Source organism: Nyctereutes procyonoides, unplaced genomic scaffold (genome assembly GCF_905146905.1).
Source record: "Nyctereutes procyonoides isolate TBG_1078 unplaced genomic scaffold, NYPRO_anot_genome, whole genome shotgun sequence".
Classification (NCBI taxonomy): domain Eukaryota; kingdom Metazoa; phylum Chordata; class Mammalia; order Carnivora; family Canidae; genus Nyctereutes; species Nyctereutes procyonoides.
Window position 1 is genome coordinate 29,304,244 of NW_026575046.1, and position 16,575 is coordinate 29,320,818.

Consider the following 16,575-nt stretch of genomic DNA (forward strand, 5'->3'; position numbering starts at 1 on the left):
CCATGAGCATCTTTCCACAAATACTCTCCCCCACACAATGGGTACGGCACCTTGCATGCTGTTCTGAACCCTCCTTTTTTCAGTAAATATTTTGCCGGTACTCCTTCCATACTGTAATATGAAAAGCACCTCATTATTTGATGTCCTATAATTTACCTCACCAGTCCCCTATCGATGGGCAATTAGGTTAGTTCAGTCCATATTACAAAAAGTACTGCAATGACTGATCTTACATGTGTGCATTAGAATTATGTTGCCCATGCGTGCATGTGTCTGTGGATAAACTTCAAGAACTGTATTATTAGGTCAAAGGGTAGGTGTTATTGGTAATTTTGATAGATGTTGGGAGATTATCCATCTTAGAGATTGTACCAACTGACTTTCCCTAATATGTGAAGGGACCACCTCTCCCCTTGTCCAAGGTGTGTTATCAAACTTTCTTGTCTTTGCTAGAGAGACAGGTGGGAAATGGTGACTCAGTGTAGGCTTGATCGTAATTCTCCTACTGAGTGAGGCCGAGCATCTTTTCACATGTTTTAAGAGGCTCCTGGGACTCAAAGTATTGGTGGTTGGAAAAAAATTTGGGGCGAGGACTGTGAGTTTCAGTGCTTACATGGGTACATTGATTATTGCCATGTGGAATGTGGCCCACTCCCCAGATTATTCAATTTTTCTTTTTTAAAAAGATTTTATTTATTTATTTGAGAGAGAGAGAGAGCATGAGCGAGTGGAGTGAGAGGCAAAGGGAGAAGCAGACTCCCTGCTGAGCAGGGGGCCTGAGGTGGGACTCAATGTTGGGCTGGATCCCAGGACCCCAAGACCACAATCTGAACCAGAGGCAGCCACTTAACCAGTTGAGCCACCCAGGTTTCCCAGATTGTTCAATTTTTCAATAAAGCCTGAAGTCTGGCTATTTACGTGAAATTTCCCAATTTTTAAATACTGGCATCTTATTCTTAAAAAAAAAAAAAAAACAATTTGACCATAGTGTCTCATCAGAAAACCAAGTGTGAGGGTGAGATCTCACATCTCAGAACTATGCCATACCTCCTACCTCAAAGGTCATCTGGTGCAACTCCTTCATATCACAGAGGAGGCCCCTACGGAGTCGGACACTGACTGTAGTCACTGCCATTAGCACCCTAACCGCAGACTAACGGCAAGAAGCAAGTGTGTGGGCAGGTTTCCTCAATTTTAATGTGTATATGAGTCACCAGGGTGTCTTATTAAAACACTGATTCTGATTCCTTAAGTCAGGAGTGGAGCTCAAGACTCTGAGCTCCAGTGTAGCTTAGTGTAGACGGCTTACATAGCTAGCCATGGGCAGGGCCAGGCCTAGAACTCAGTATTTGCACTCCCCCACCAGGGGAGCCTGCCACATCTAGGTTCCTGAGCCATGCCTCATCACATCCTCCAAACTTTGATGCCCTATCCTGAGCACGAGGGCGGGTGCAAGCCCAGGAAGCCTGCAGGCTGGCACAGATGCCCTCTCTGCACACACCCTGGCATGGTGTCCCTCATTTCGTGTCTGAGCAGCATGAATGGAGCAGATGGAAAACTGGAGAGGGATGAGGAAGAAAGAGCCAGGTGGGTGCATGAGACCAGGAAATGTCAGAAAGCACTAAAAAGCATTAGACTATCCACTGGCACTAGAATTCCTGGGCAAGTGGATAGCCTCACACAGCAATGGACATTCCCTGGGGTGTGCACCCTTGCTGTCCTTCCCCCACCCCACCTGCCCCAGGAAAGCAGCAAGACGTGAGTCTCCCTCCCAGAGGAGCATCGTTAAGGACTCCCTAACCAGTGCTCCCAGAGCATTCCACCCTTTCCCATCTCCACCCTTCCCCATCTAGCCCCAGATCCTTTGGGATCTCTCGTCCTGTTTGTCCCTCCACCTGACGGTAAGTTCCTGCGGGGCCAGGACTTTGACTTTCTCCTCCACAGCCCTGTGCCCCGGTGCCCAATGTCTGCTACCAACCAATAGGGCCTCCATGAATGTTAGTTGTAGAAGCAAGAAGCAGATTGAGTTCACAGTGAGAAACATAATGACACAGGGGAGTGGATTTTACAACAGGGTGTTGGGAATAGGAACAGGAATCTGAAGACGGTAGGGCATAACCGCTCTCTCTCTCTCTCTCTCTCTCTCTCTTTTTAATATTTCACCTACTAATTCATGAGAGACACAGAGAGAGAGAGAGATGGGCAGAGACACAGGCAGAGGGAGAGGCAGGCTCCATGCAGAGAGCCCGGATGTGGGATTCGATCCTGAGTCTCTAGGATCAGGCCCTGGGCTGAAGGCGGCGCTAAACCACTGAGCCACCCAGGCTGCCCTACAACCCATCTCTCAAAGGCGCCCACCACACCCAGACAGGGGGATGGACCCGAAGGCCTTCAGGTCCCTGCCCAGCTGGAGGCCACGATTCCCAAAGGGCCCAGGGGAGAGAGCATTTGAAGTGGCCCCTTCTGGAAAAGGTTGGAGAGCTCCCATGAGAGCAGGAGCCTGGAAGGAGAGGGGCTGTAAGCTCCTGAGAGCAGAGGCTGGGTCTTGCCTCACTCCCCAGCAGCTAGCCCATGTTTGGTCCAGAGCTGGAGTTCAATTAACGTGGGATGGAGGGATGGAGGGGTGGTGGGAGGAAGGCAGCGAAGGAGGAATGGATATAATTTTTCCACTAAAGAAACAAATTCTAAGTAAAAAGTAATTAATGAAGTAAAATAATTCCATTCCAAGCAAAGATCTTAGACCAATGGTTATCAAACCAGCTGCTTTGGAATCCCTGCGGGGATATTAAAAAAAAAAACAAACAAACAACAAAACACATGCCAGGGCCCTACCCAGACTTAACCAAACCAGAACCTCTGGGCAGGGGCACAAGGGATCTGTATTTTTGTTTAACACACAATCCAGATGATTGTTTCCTTCCCGCCCGCCCTCTGGGGAAGACCTGCTAGATGCCCTGACATCAGCACTGACGGTGCTGTCACACGCCACTCTATGCAGGGACGCCTGACAGCCCCATGAACCTGGGCTCTGCCCAAGGAGCTGAGGACCTAAGAGCCACATCTATAAAACAAGAGAAGGCACATTTGCTAAACTTCCTTCTCGGAACACAATGCCAAGCTTTTGTGTAAATCTTAGCTTCTAACTAGAGGTCCCTTTTTAAAAAGATTTTATTTATTTATTCATGAGAGACAGAGAGGCAGAGACATAGCCAGAGGCTCCCACGGGGAGCCTGATGCAGAACTCGATCCCAGGACCCTGAGATAATGACCTGAGCTGAAGGAAGATGCTTCACTGACTGAGCCCCCGAGGCACCCCTAACTAGAGGTTCTAACTAGGTTCTATCATGGGGAGGGAAGCTCCAGGGGCCATGTACCCACTGAAGGACATCCTGTGCCTCTGAGAGTAGGTATGTGCATTTTTTTCTGGGGCAAGGATGCATAGCTTTTAGCAGCTGCTCAGAGGGAGGAGTTTGTCAAAACCAGTTCAGAGCTACTGATCCAGAGGGCACCAGCCTCTCAGGTACCCAGAATGTATCCTCCTTTTAAATGTGCACCATAAGCTCCTTCTCGACCACTGCAGCACTGCAGAGCTGGAACTAGGATCCCCATTTAACAGATGGGGAAACTGAGGCCTCAAGCAAACAGGAATACTCCTAGTGGGTCTGTGAAGAGGATCCAGGTCCCCTGCACTTGTTCTTCTGACTTCACCAAAGGCAGGAAGTTGTGACCCTCAAGATCAGGGGTTTCTGGGCTCACAAAGCTCTGTAGTCTGATTGTGACATCCTCAACTGTGATACTGAACTTGACACTTCACCTCTGTTTCCTTCTGCAAAATGGGGGCAATAATAGCATCTTCCTCCTGGGTTTGCTGGGGAGATCAAGGGAAGTAACACAAGTGAAACACTGCTCACAGTGCCAGGTACATAGAACATGTGGTGAGCAAAAGACCCAGGTCGGGGAGCCCCTCTTTCTACCTGCGCAGCCTCAGGTCTCCATCCACAAGTGGGGAGGTTCATCTCTGCCTGCCATAGTGCTGGGGTTCAGGGGGACGGGGGCAGGGGCAGAGGAGAGTCTGCAGCAGAAATGAGACTAACCTCTCTCTTGTAGCTTTTGCTTTAAAAAGGCCTATTTCTGCATTACCATCCTGCATGAGCAAGTGGCCACAGCCTAGCAGCCTTGGCCAACAACAAAAAAATCCAGCCTAACCCTCCCATAGCCCTGAGATGACCAGGTGGCCTGCAGGTGACCAGGCAGGAGTTTGGAGACAGCACAGGGCAGAGAGGAGAGGAGAGCAACGTAGGGAGCTCAGGGTGGAAGGGACTGATGGGGTATGGAGAAGGGGTGGTCCTGAGAGAAAGGGATGAGGTCTGCATGTGGGAACCCAGTGTGAGTGTCCCTGGATGGGTTCTGGGAGGGTCTACGAAGGTGTTCCTGGGTCCCAAGGGGTCAGGAGGGCATGTCTGCCCATGGCTGTGCGTGAGCGGCCCAGTCAGTGCCCTGCGTATGTGATTCCATGAGGCTTTGGGTGTGGCAAGGCACAGGTGCATCACCCTGGGTATGAAATATCTATCCACGTCAGCAAGCAGGTCACGGAGTGTGGGTAGGGAAGGGTGTATGTGTGAGACAGACAGACACTGGAGGACCAAAATCTCAGCCCCCAGCCCTTGCTGGGATGTCACATGGGCCTTGCTTTCTTTCTTCCGCAACATGGGTGTGCGGGTGGGAATGAGGCTAAATGGTACAGACCCCTTTTCCATCTGTAATATTCTATACCAGGACATTCTGTGATGGTGGAAATAATCTCTGTTACTCAGTGTGGCAGCCACTAGCTTCATATAGTTATGGAGCACTTGAAATATGGCTAGTAGGACTGAAGAACTGAATTTTTTACTTTATTTCATTTGAGCAGCCGTATGTGGCCGGTGACCACCATACTGGGTAGTGAAGCTCTGTGAGGATAAGAACAGGCCCCCCCCCCAGAGTTCAGATCGTGGTGCAGCCACTTACTGGCAAGCTACTTAACCTTCATAAGCCTGTAAAATGTAAATCAGCATAGTACCCACCCTGTGCAGTTGTTTCAGGGATTCAATGAGATATAATAAGGTATGCAATGGGTTTAGCACAGTCCCCGGAGTCTAGTAAATGCTCAAGAAACAACGCCTTTTATAGGCATCATTATCTACGAAGTGATGAGAACAGCTGGCATCATCAGAAACAAAATGGACCTTGTTTGCCAAGCTCGGGGAAGAGGAAAGCCAGGGGAGGAGGTGGTGGGGGCCGTGGTGAGGAGGGGAAGGGGCCGCTCCCCTGTGTGTGGGCACTTGCAGGCACGGAGGCCCCGCCCTGCCCTCCAGCAGACAGATGGAGAGGGCATGGGGAGGGTGGGTCCAGCACGGCTGAGGATGTGGGAACGTGCTAATGGGCCGTGAAAAGCAGATTCACACTGGGAAATTGCTTTCTGGCTGCCTGGCAGTCCCGGTGTCCTGGGAGTTGCTGGCTGTCAGCCCGCAAGGGGGCTCACCACTCTCTCTGGCCCCAAACAGCCCAAGATGCTGACATGGAAGCCAGGTGAGCACCGGAACATCCGATGGGGAAGTTGAAAGATCTGGGTCCTCACCCAGCTTGGCCACCAGCTTGCTTATTCTCTGGCCCCTCATTTGAAAGATGGGGATGAGGACCCGAAGCCACACTTCCTCCTGGGCCATTTGGGAGAAGTGTCTCCTGCACAGGGAGGGGAAGAGTTTCCTGCTACCCAAGACTGCCTCTGGCCAATTTCCTCTAAAGTAAACCTCCTCACCTTTACTCTGAGCTGCCCAGAGCCCAGGGCAGACCCCTGGGTCTCAGCAGATGGAAGACTGTTTATGGGGGCCTTCTGGAGACAGCACAGTCACCAAGCCCACCCCCCTCCACTCTGGACTCCTTAAGGATCTGACTGTCCGGGGTTCTGACGATTATTAGGGTCTTCTCTTCACTGGCCGCTTCCTCACACACACACAGGTCTCCCTTATTCTGAACAAACAAAAAAACATCCTGCTCCCCCCAGTTTTTTAAATCAAAAACCAAGAACCTTTCTCTCAACCCAGCAGCTTGGTCCACTTCCCTCCTCCCTCTTTGCTGCCAAACTTCCAGAAGAAGTGTCCGGTATCTGCTGCCTCCTCTTTCCACCTCCCACGCTCCATGAACCCACCACAATCTGGTGCCCACCCCCGGACTCCCTGGAAGAAGCTGTGCCAGGCCTGCCCACCCCATGCCCCCCCCAGCCCCTGCAGCCCCAACGGGCCTGATCCACTTTGCCAGCCCCACACCAGGCAGCAACCAGCCCCACGGACCTCAGACTTTGAAGCCTGTCCTCCCTTTCATTTCTAGGTGGCTGCACTCTCCCTGGCACCCTGCCTTGCTTTCCCTACCTCCTCTCCCCACCAATCACTGCTCCCCGTTCTCTCTCCACTGCCCTCTTACCACTTCCCTCCATCCCCACCACCTGGGCGTCAGCTGGGAATCCCCGGGGAGGCTCTGAGTGGTCACGAACACACCTAAAATTTAAATGAAATGATTCTATGTCTGTGCATTATTCTGGGCAGAGGATGCATATTTTCCATCAGCTTCACAAAGGTTTCTGTGATCCCACTGCCCCTGCAAATGGTAAAACCCACGGACCATCACGTAAGATTGAAATCTGCTTCTCTACAGCCCTTTCTCTCTCCAGAATTCCAGTCCTAAATTTCTTTTTTAATTTTTTTCTCAGTCCTGAGTTTCTAGCCACTCACCATCTTGCCTGGATGCTACATGGCAGGCAGCTCATAATCAAAGTCCGGTCTCCTCAGGAAAGTCTCCCCACTCTCGATTAAGATACCTAAGCATTCTACCTCTCTGAGACGAGCTGGGGTGATTCCAGAAAGTTCCTGGTAAATGCAGGCAGACCTGTTATCTGTGAGAGGATTAGCATCCTGAACCTCTTGATGGTCAGAAAGTCACAGCCCAGGTTAGCTGATCTGATTACTCCGCAGAGAGCAAGGCCTAGGGGTAAGGAAGCCAGAGCAGGAGTCAGAATGCTCTGGGCTGGCCCCCAGAGCAGCTCCACTGAGGGGCCAGGGTGTGCGCCACGTGTGGCTGCATGAGGAGCTCCTGTGCCCAGTAATATCTTCCCATTGAGGTCCACCCTTTCCCCATTTCACAGATGAAGAAATAGGCCAAGACCTTGAACCCAGGACTCCCAACTCATTGTCCATTGCTGTCTCCAGTACCTATACTCTCAGATCAGTGGGGGCCCTCACCTGGGATCCACAGATGGGCTTTAGGGCCAGAGGGGTCTGTGGGAAATAAGATACACATTCCGTAGGTTGTCGTGAGTATGCGTTTTTCAGGGGGAAAGTGCCTGTGGGTCCTATGAGATTCTCTTGAGGGCTCCTAGATTTCCAGAATAGTTAAAAAGCTGGAGTCAGATTTGCTGAGAAACAAAAGGGATATCCTGTTTCCACAGCATCCACCTTCGAGGGCTTTCAGCAAATCCCTTCACCTGGTTGGCCTAAGTTTGCCCATCTGCGAAATCAACTGTGGCTCATTTTTAAACCCGCTCTCTCTTTCTTCTATGTATTTCTTTTCAAGCAGCAATGCCCTTTTACTTTTTTAAAGATTTTATTTATTTATTCATGAGAGACAGAGAGAGAGAGGCAGAAACACCGGCAGAGAGAGAAGCAGGCCCCATGCAGGAAGCCTGACGCGGGACTCGATCCTGAGCCTCCAGGATCACAACCTGGGTGGAAGGCAGGCGCTAAACCGCTGAGCCACCCGGGCTGCCCGCAATGCCCTTTTAAAATAACAAACAAAACATAGCTATGCAGGTCCCCAAATGGCAAGTAAATCAGAGGACATAGAGACTGTGGGAGCTGGAGACCCCATTTGTTTGTTTTTTTCTCTTTTCTTCCCAGTTCACCACAGCACTACTGCCCAGAACTCCACAAACTACAACGTTTTACAGCCAGAAAATTCTAGGGCCTTATTACTGTAACCATACATCTCCCTCCTCCCATCCCTGGCTGCAGCCACCCACTGCCAGGCTCAAGAAGATGCTGCGGGAACTCAGTGTCTTTGAGCTGTCCCCCACCCCACAGGCCTGCCCTATGCCAACCCAGCAGAAGTCTCGTGGGGGACACAGAAGGCCTGGGAACCGGAAGATTCTGTTTGCTGCAGGGAACATTGAACCAACAGAAGTCCCAACATATTTCTTGTTTTGGCTGCACACAGGTTTTCTTGAATGGGTTACAAAAAGGGAAATTGGAAAGTCTTCAAAGACCTTGGAGACAGGAGCAGAGGAGACAGAGCAGGGGGGACACGGAGGGTCCTCTTTCTTCCCGGGCTCCATGCACCTGCACGCCCTGAGGGCTTTCAGAGGCCCAGAGAGAGAAGCTCCAAGAGCATAAGAGGGCCAAGCGCCAGACTGGAAAGGGGCTACAGTGCCCTATTCTTGCGTGTCATTGGCTTGTGTGACTTCGGGCAGGCCCTGGCCCTCTTGGGCCTGAGTTCTCCATTTGTAAGACAGAAGAGCACCCTTCACTCCAATGTTCTCCGTGAGACAGGATATTCTGGCCCCTAAACCATCTCCCACTTCATGCTTACGGCATCGCACCAGCGAGGGCAGGAGGAAGATGGGGTGAGGGAGGACTTGAGCGGGCGCACGCCTGCTGTCAGAGCACTTCCTACCTCCCGAGGCCTGTCCAGCTGGGAAGGGGGGGCGGCGGTGGAAGGGGAGCCCTTCTGATAATTTGGAAGTCCTGCCTGTGCAGAGCTGAACTCCGCCTCCGTGGTCCTCTATACACTTTTGGCTCTGCTCAGGACATGCCTGCGGAGAGGAGTGGAGAGGACACCCCCCACCCCACTCCGCGGGGTCCCTTCTTCCCACTCGAGTCCTCAGCTCCTCAGTTTTCTCTACTTGACTTGGCTCCCAGAACTTTACCACCCTGCCTGGCCCCCTCTTAGAGTTAATCTAGAAACAGTTTTTAGAATTCCTTCTAGGCCCTAAGCATCCAAAAGTTGGGGGCAGGCTGAAGAAGCCTAAAAAGAGGAGGACCCCCAACTTCCCCAGGGCAGATGTGCTCCGTCAAAGTACACACCTCAGAGCCTTTGCCTTTGCTGTTCCCATTCCGAGGAACACTCTTCCACCCTCTCCCTTCTCGTTCATTCTGATTCAACCTCCAGCTCCCCGGTGTCACCTCCTCAGTATAGCCTTCCCTGATACCTAGTTGTGGTCTCTGCATCTCATAGCTCCGTGATTGTGCTCACAGTCCTTATCTAGCATTTAAATAATAACTTCGGGCAGCCCGGGTGGCTCAGTGGTTTAGCACCTGCCTTCAGCCCAGGGCCTGATCCTGGAGACCAAGGATTGAGTCCCATGTCGGGCTCCCTGCATGGGACCTGCTTCTCCCTCTGCCTGTGTCTGCCTCTCTCTGTGTGTGTCTCTCATGAATAAATAAATAAAATCTTTAAAAATATAAATACATACATACATACATACATACATACATACTTCTGGGGGCACCTGGGTGGTTCAGTGGGCCAAGCGTCCAACTCCTGATCTCAGCTCAGGTCTTTTTTTTTTTTTTTAATATTTTATTTATTTATTCAGGAGAGACACACAGAGAGAGGCAGAGACATAGGCAGAGAGAGAAGCAGGCTCCTCGTGGGAAGCCTGATGCAGGACCTGATCCTAGGATCCCGGGATCACGACCTGAACCAAAGGCAGATGCTCAACCACTGAGCCAGCCAGATGCCCCTTAGCTCAGGTCTTGATCTCAGGGTTGTGAGTTCAAGCCCCATGATGGGCTCCACGCCTGAAGTGATTTAATTAATGTCCGCTTCCCACTAGGCTGTGAGCCCCAAGGGGCAGAGACTACATAAATCTTGCCTGTGGCACCTCCTGGGCATGGCCCAGGGCTGGAAGCAGAGAGTGGGCTCGGGAAATACTTGTTGCATAGATGCAAGAGTCACAGACATGTTTCTCCTTTTACGTGACCCAGAGGCCTTCAACCATTTCTGGCACAGATGCCTTGGGGGCAGTCACAACCTGCAAGGACCTGGAGGGCCTGGGCTGGGCCTCAGTGGGGGGGGGGGCTTGCTCTGGGGGCTGTGCCAGCCTGGCCTGGGGTGTCAGAGGAGCTCAGAAGGGCGGCATGCATGCAGGAGATGGTGGACTGTGCCACAGGGACCTGCACAGAAAGAGGGAAAGGCAGGGTTGGGGAGCATGTCCTGTGCTGTTCCCACTCTGAGGAATATGCAGAAGCCCAGTCAGCATCATTTTGCTTTCCCTGTACTGGGGGGTAGACTTGTGCTGGATGCCCTGTGTGTGGGAGCCAGTGTGTGTGTGTGTGTATGTGTGTGTGTGTGTGTGTGTGTGTGTGTGTGTGTAACAGGATGCAGGCATTGCATCCCAAGGCTCTGCCCTTGCCCCCTGAGAAGGCCAGGTCCTCGGACTGCAGGGCTGCTGGCAGCAGTGTCACTGTGTGCTTGTGCAGGGAGGCAGGCGGGCAGGAGGGATGCTCAGCAGAGTGTCAGTGTGTCTCAGCCTGTGTGGGGGTGGCTGTGCGGGGGTGGAGGGCTGCGGCATGCACCAGAACATGTGCGTGCCTGCCGCTCGCTTGGATGGCTTGGAGGGGGAGGAAGGAGAGTCTGTCCCCTTCCCTGTTCCTGTCCCCCCACCCCCACCCCACCTTGAAGACCTACCTGCCCCCCCCAATGCCCCGACTTCCCATCCTTGGCCTTTGGCCCCTGCATGTGATCTGGTCCCCTACCTCGACTTTAACAACCTCTCCCTCTGGCCTGGGGCTATTTCTCTCTGGGTGGTGGTTTCACCATCCAGGTTATAAATAGACAGTGGATTGGTCCTTCCAGTTCTGATGTTCCGGGAGTCTAAAGGGTAGCACCACTAATGGGGCATTTTGGCATCTGCAGAGTTATTCTGATCCCCATTTCACAGGTGGTAAAGTTGGGATCCTCACAGGGTGGCCCAGTCAATTAGAGGCAGAGTCATGATTAGAAAATAAGCCTTAGGGATCCCTGGGTGGCGCAGCGGTTTGGCGCCTGCCTTTGGCCCAGGGCGCGATTCTGGAGACCCCGGATCGAATCCCACGTCGGGCTCCCGGTGCATGGAGCCTGCTTCTCCCTCTGCCTATGTCTCTGCCTCTTTCTCTCTCTCTGTGTGACTATCATAAAATAAATAAAAATTAAAAAAAAATTTAAAGAAAATAAGCCTCAGCTCAGCATCGTCTTATCCACAAGGCCATGGACCCCTCTTCCCTAGTAGCGTTTCTAAGACACAGCAGCAAGAGGGGTCCCTCTCAGGAGCTATCTCCCGCATATACAGGGTGCTGGACACCTGCACCCAGACCCTTCCACCTTCTCAAGCCTCAGCCTGCTCCTTTATCAGATGGGCAAGTAAGCTCTCTGCCCCCTTCAGAGCTAATGAATGGAGAGGTGCCCCAATGGCCACAAAGCTCTGTGAATGTGAGAGGCTACTAAAAGCAAAATGAAAGCACACCCTCATCGTTGGGTGGTATATGGGTGCCCAGGTGTTCTTGCTCCCCAACATTACCCCACTGAGTCTCCTGACAGCTCAGCCAGAGAAGGATGGGATTGCTGAACACATTTGGCAGATGTTAGAGCTCGTATCCCATGAGAACACCAAAGCACCTGGGACCCTGGGACCTCAGTGTGGGGAGCAGCCTCTGGGCCCCAGGTCCCCCAGCCCAGGCCCAGATCTTGATATACACCTTGGGGGTAAGAGCGGGCAGGAGGCTCCGGAGCCAGCTCTCGTCCATCCCTCGGCCCCCTGGAACCCCCATCCCCAGCTCAACACTGCCCTTGAGTCAATTTCAGATCCCAGTTTCTAGAGAAAGAGTGGGCTGCACTCTCTCCAGTCGCCCTCCCTCCCTCTCCCTCTCTCAAGTAAAATCTCCTTCCAAGGCTTTTTCTGTACAACTCGGTGATTACTCAGGCTGCAGGGCAATTCTCTGCCTCCCTAACCTCTCCTGGAAGTGGGATGTAAAGCCCAGAGAATGTCAAAGGCTGGAGGAGGCCTCCTCCTTCTCTGCCTCCTGGAACCTGACCCCTTCCCCCCTCCCATCCTGGCCTTCGGAGAAGGTGGGTTGTGCCAGGAGCTCTGGCGCAGCTGCCCAGACCCACTCTGACCTCGAAGCTGCCATTACTGCAGCCTGCCTCCGAACAAGCTCCTGTGCTCCTAAGGTCTGGCTCTTTATTTCTCTCATCTCCTGGGAGAAGGGAAGGTGGGGGTCAGGGAGGAATGAGTGAGCTAGTCTCTGAGTTCCACTTCAACCTTCTAGGAGACCTGGAATCAAGACCCTGGCTTACCTGAATCACATGCTGCAGTGGGACCTTTGTCCCTTAGCATCAAGGGTCCCCAGAAGCCCCTGTCCAGGGCCCGAACTCTGGACCACACCCCACCAAGCTGGCTGCCCAGCAGGTGAGAGAGGTGCATCTGCTCTTACATCCGTAGCCAGCCCTACCCTGGGTTCCTAGGAGGCCTGCAGTCACAAGCCAGGCCTCACTGAGTAGGATGCCAGGAAGCCCTTGACAGGCACACGCCCTGCTCTCCAGCTGAGCAGCCCAGGGCCCTGCAGAAGGAGGGCCGAAGGCTCCCCTGTCAACTTGGCAGGACCAACTGCCCGGCCCTGGAGGTAGGCTCCTGGACTGGGGGCTCAGCTTCTGGGTGGTGACTGCAGTGTCCCAGCCGGCAGGGACTATGGGTTCACAGTTGAAGGCTGGGCCCTGCTAGCATCTTTCTGGCTTCTCCCTGCAGAAGAGGAGATGGGTCGGGCTCCTCCCTCAAGCCAGGCCAACTCCAGACAAAAGGTAAACATGTGGCAGGCCCCAGCTGCAGGCTTCAGCCTGCCTAGCCCTCTGACAGCTATGATCCCAGCAACAGTTCCTGCTGAAGGCCCACTGTGTGCCGGGCTGGTCACCATATCTTCTCGCGTGCCAGGTTATTTCATCCCCACATTTTATCTCCAAACCACAGGGGGAAAGGATGCCATCATCTGGCCAGCGTCACAGAGATATGGGTGGCGAGCTCCAGAGCCTGGGCCATGTGCTGGGTGCTGCCCCTACCTGCCCCACTGGGCGCCTGGCCTAAAGCTGCCGTGCAGAGCAGGAGCCCCGCTGCTCAGCGAAGCACCCTGGCCTTTTTAACCCGTCAGAGCTTTTTAACAGCATCAGAAGAGTGAGGCCTCCTTCTTTCCAGGACAAGCATCCTTAACCCTAGGCCCATCCATTGCCTTCCTAACGTCCTGCAAGCTCCTGACGTTGCCCGCAACATTTTCGTAGGCTTGTGAGTTTCTCTGGAGAATGTAGACTTCGACTTTCATCAGATTCCTGGAGGAGTACACGACCTAAAAAAGGTTAGGAACCCATACGGTTCTAGAAAGAAGAGGTCTGACATCGATCAGACATAGACCGGCCAAGCCTGCCACCCTCGGTTTCCTGTTGTGGTCACACCAGGGCCCCCTGTCCCCTGGAATTCTTTCCCTGCCCTGGTCCTGGCAGGCAGTGTGGTTGAGAAGGCTCGCGAAGGCTCTCTGCACCAAGTCGCCCCCACAGGACCCAGTCTTCATGATATCCATCTCCTCTTGGGGCAAAACATCACTTTTATTTTCACTTGAAGTGCCTGAGTCACATCTCAACTCCATTTCACTGCACTCTGTGACGCAGCCCTCCCAGCACCGAGCCTTGGTCATCCCCTGAAAGGCAGCTCCCAGCTAACCAGGGAATCCTTGCATTCCGGTGGGCACTGGAACCCCACTGAGCAGGGGCCCTGCACGCTCCAGCAGACTGCTACTGCCCACCCTGGCCCCCAGCACAAAAACACACTCAGAGACACAGAAAGTCTGAAGACAAGAGTGACCACACGTCTGCACATGGGTGTGTGTCTGTACAAGGGACCTGGTGTGTACCTGTGAGTGTCAGGGTAGCCTGCTATGCGATTGTGTGTGTGTGTGTGTGTGTGTGTGCAGGCAGTCTACTGTACACAGCCGCAGGCCCACCTCCCACACATATGCAGACACCAGCATGAGCTCACACATGCCTTCAACACCCACACTCCTACCAGAGCCTTTGGCCCAGGCCTTAACACGCATGCACATAAACCTTCCTGTGTGCATGCCCCCCCCCTTCCTCATACAAATGTGCATAGCCGGACCCTAGAGGAACACTACTGTGCCCAAGTCCCACTCAGGCATCCTTGCGCAGACGTATTTGCACATACCCAGACCTCACACACATTTTTCTGCTGACATGCACACAGCTCTGAACTGCCATACATGTGTACACACAGTGACGCATATTCACACCTTCACCCCCATGCCATCCGGCCAATGGTACCCCTTGGGTCACTTGCACATATTCATACTTGCAGGCTTTAAACATGATGCACACACCGGCACCTCCTCCTGGTGCACACATGTGAACTTGCATACTCTTTCATAGCACGCAAGTGTACCCTAGAGTCAGTCCCTACACAGCACACATCAAAATGCACACCTGCATGTGCATATCCGGACCTCACACCGGCAGCTACTAACAGGGCCCCTCTCCCCTGCACCCCTGCTGCTAGAGCAAGGACCACCCTGGGCACTGGAAACGCTTTGCCCAAGGGGCAAAATCTGCCTCACAACTGTACCCCTACCCTGATCCATCTCTGGAGCCTCCACAAACCTAGCTGGGGGCATCCAGAGTGTCCTCCTGATGCTCCACAACCTACTGGGTTATGCAAAGGGGCTCTTCTGTCCCCCCATCCTCCCACCTTTCTCTCCACACCAGTCATCAGGGGCATAACATGAGCTCTGGGGTTGGACAACTTTGCCAGGTACCATGAGCCCCTGCAATAGCAGTGCTCCCCTCAGCTTGCCTGATTGACCCTCTTTGCCTCTCAACACCTAGGAAGCCCCATCAGTCCCTCGCTTATTCACCCCTGCTGCTGTACTGATGCCCTTTCCAAGAGAAGCTGGGGGGAGGGAGGGAAGAAGGGAGGGGATGGGATTTCAGGAGAAGCTGGCTGCTCTGCACCCACACCATGGGTGCCTAAAGTCAAGAGGGACTACCTGGGAGATGTGAACTCTCTCCCACCAGAGGTGTCCAAGTTAAGGCCAGATGGACACCTCAAGAGAAAGTCAGCAGGGGGTTCTGGCCCTGGACTCAGCTGACTGGGAAGATCCCTCTCTAACTCTGAGTTTCTGAAAATCTGTGTGTGCCCAGTCATGTGCTCTCAGGGATGTGAGTGTGTGTATGTGTTTGTATACATGCGTGCACACTGGCATGTACCATCAACCCTTCACCCTTACATGCACACTCACCCGGCCGGCCTTGGCACATCTGTGTACCCGCAAACATGCCGACACCCAGCTCTGGGCACTCTGCACAGTGTCCCCAAATGCATGCAGCCTTCTCCCTGTGTATGCACAGGAAGCACGCAGGTGCACACCCTCTGCCCGTGACGCTGACCCCCTGCACCCTCCAGAACTCTCTGAGGTGCAACTCACTTTCCCAGTTCCTCGAAGAGCTGATACTCTTCTGTGAAGCGGGTGCAGGTGATGGTGGCCATCCTGGCGCTGGGCGGGCAGGCGAGGCGTGTGGCCGGAGGACCAGGACTGGGGCTCTGCTGCTCTGCTCCCGGAACCGGGGGCCACTCGCCTGCCTGTGCTGCCGAGTGCGAACCGAGAACCAGCTTGACTGACGAGCCCGGGGCTTCTGAGCAGGGCACTGTGGCTGCTCACAGCCTCGCGAGCCTTCGTCAGCATCCAGGTCCCCATGGCAACCACCTCCGAAACGCCCTGTTCCCGTTGCCCGGGTAACTGCCTCCCCAACACCTGCCTGCCTTCCACTGCGAAACCTGCTCCCGGACGCCCTGGCCCTAACCACACACAATACTGCAGGCCCATGTGGGCCCAGGGCGGGGGGACCCGGCACCCCCGAGGTGATGGACTACAGGAGGGGCTCGGGGAGGGGGAGAAGAAGAAACTTAATCTACAAGTGATCTTCTCTCTTCCCACCTCCCCCACCTCCAACTGTGGGTCCCTTGTAGCAGACAGGATGGGATTAAGTGGGGCAAAAAGGCAGTTGCCATGGTAACGGCCAGTGGGTGCCACATTCTGGGATGGTCCCCAGGAAAGACAGGATGCAGTTACCCTGGCAACTTCATCTCCTCTGGAGAGACAGGTATTGCCCCGTTGCCCTGGCAACAGCCGGGTTCTAAGGTTTACAGGAAGCGATGGCTAATTCATTGGGATCTCTCTCCCAATGGATCACTGTAGTCTGTAACTGTCTCTGCTCCCCTCTATATTTTGTTCTTGCCTCTGCCTCTGTCTTCCTTATGTTGCTCCCATTCTCTGCCACCTGTCCATCATGCTGGCACTCGAGCTTGAGCGACAAGTGCAGAGGGGACATCAGGATTCTGGAGGGAAGTGCCCTGCCTGCCCGCTCACCCCCACCTCTCTCCTCCATCCCGTGCCCCCAGAGGGACCATGGAGATCTGGCCTCCTGGGGCTCATGTCCCAGTTTCAGCTTGTGCTTCAA

The 16,575-nt window shown here is 53.6% G+C and overlaps 1 protein-coding gene across 2 annotated transcripts in view; it reads right to left on the minus strand.

The window, feature by feature from the left end:
• Window positions 1-15,725, minus strand: part of CAMK2A (calcium/calmodulin dependent protein kinase II alpha) — a 64,938-nt gene extending 49,213 nt beyond the window's left edge. For both annotated transcript variants that reach the window (XM_055325115.1, XM_055325114.1), the window contains exon 1: window positions 15,543-15,725. In XM_055325115.1, coding sequence (XP_055181090.1) covers window positions 15,543-15,604 — 62 coding nt within the window. In that variant the 5' untranslated portion in view covers window positions 15,605-15,725. The remainder of the gene's footprint in view (window positions 1-15,542) is intronic.
• Window positions 15,726-16,575: the final 850 nt, after the last annotated feature.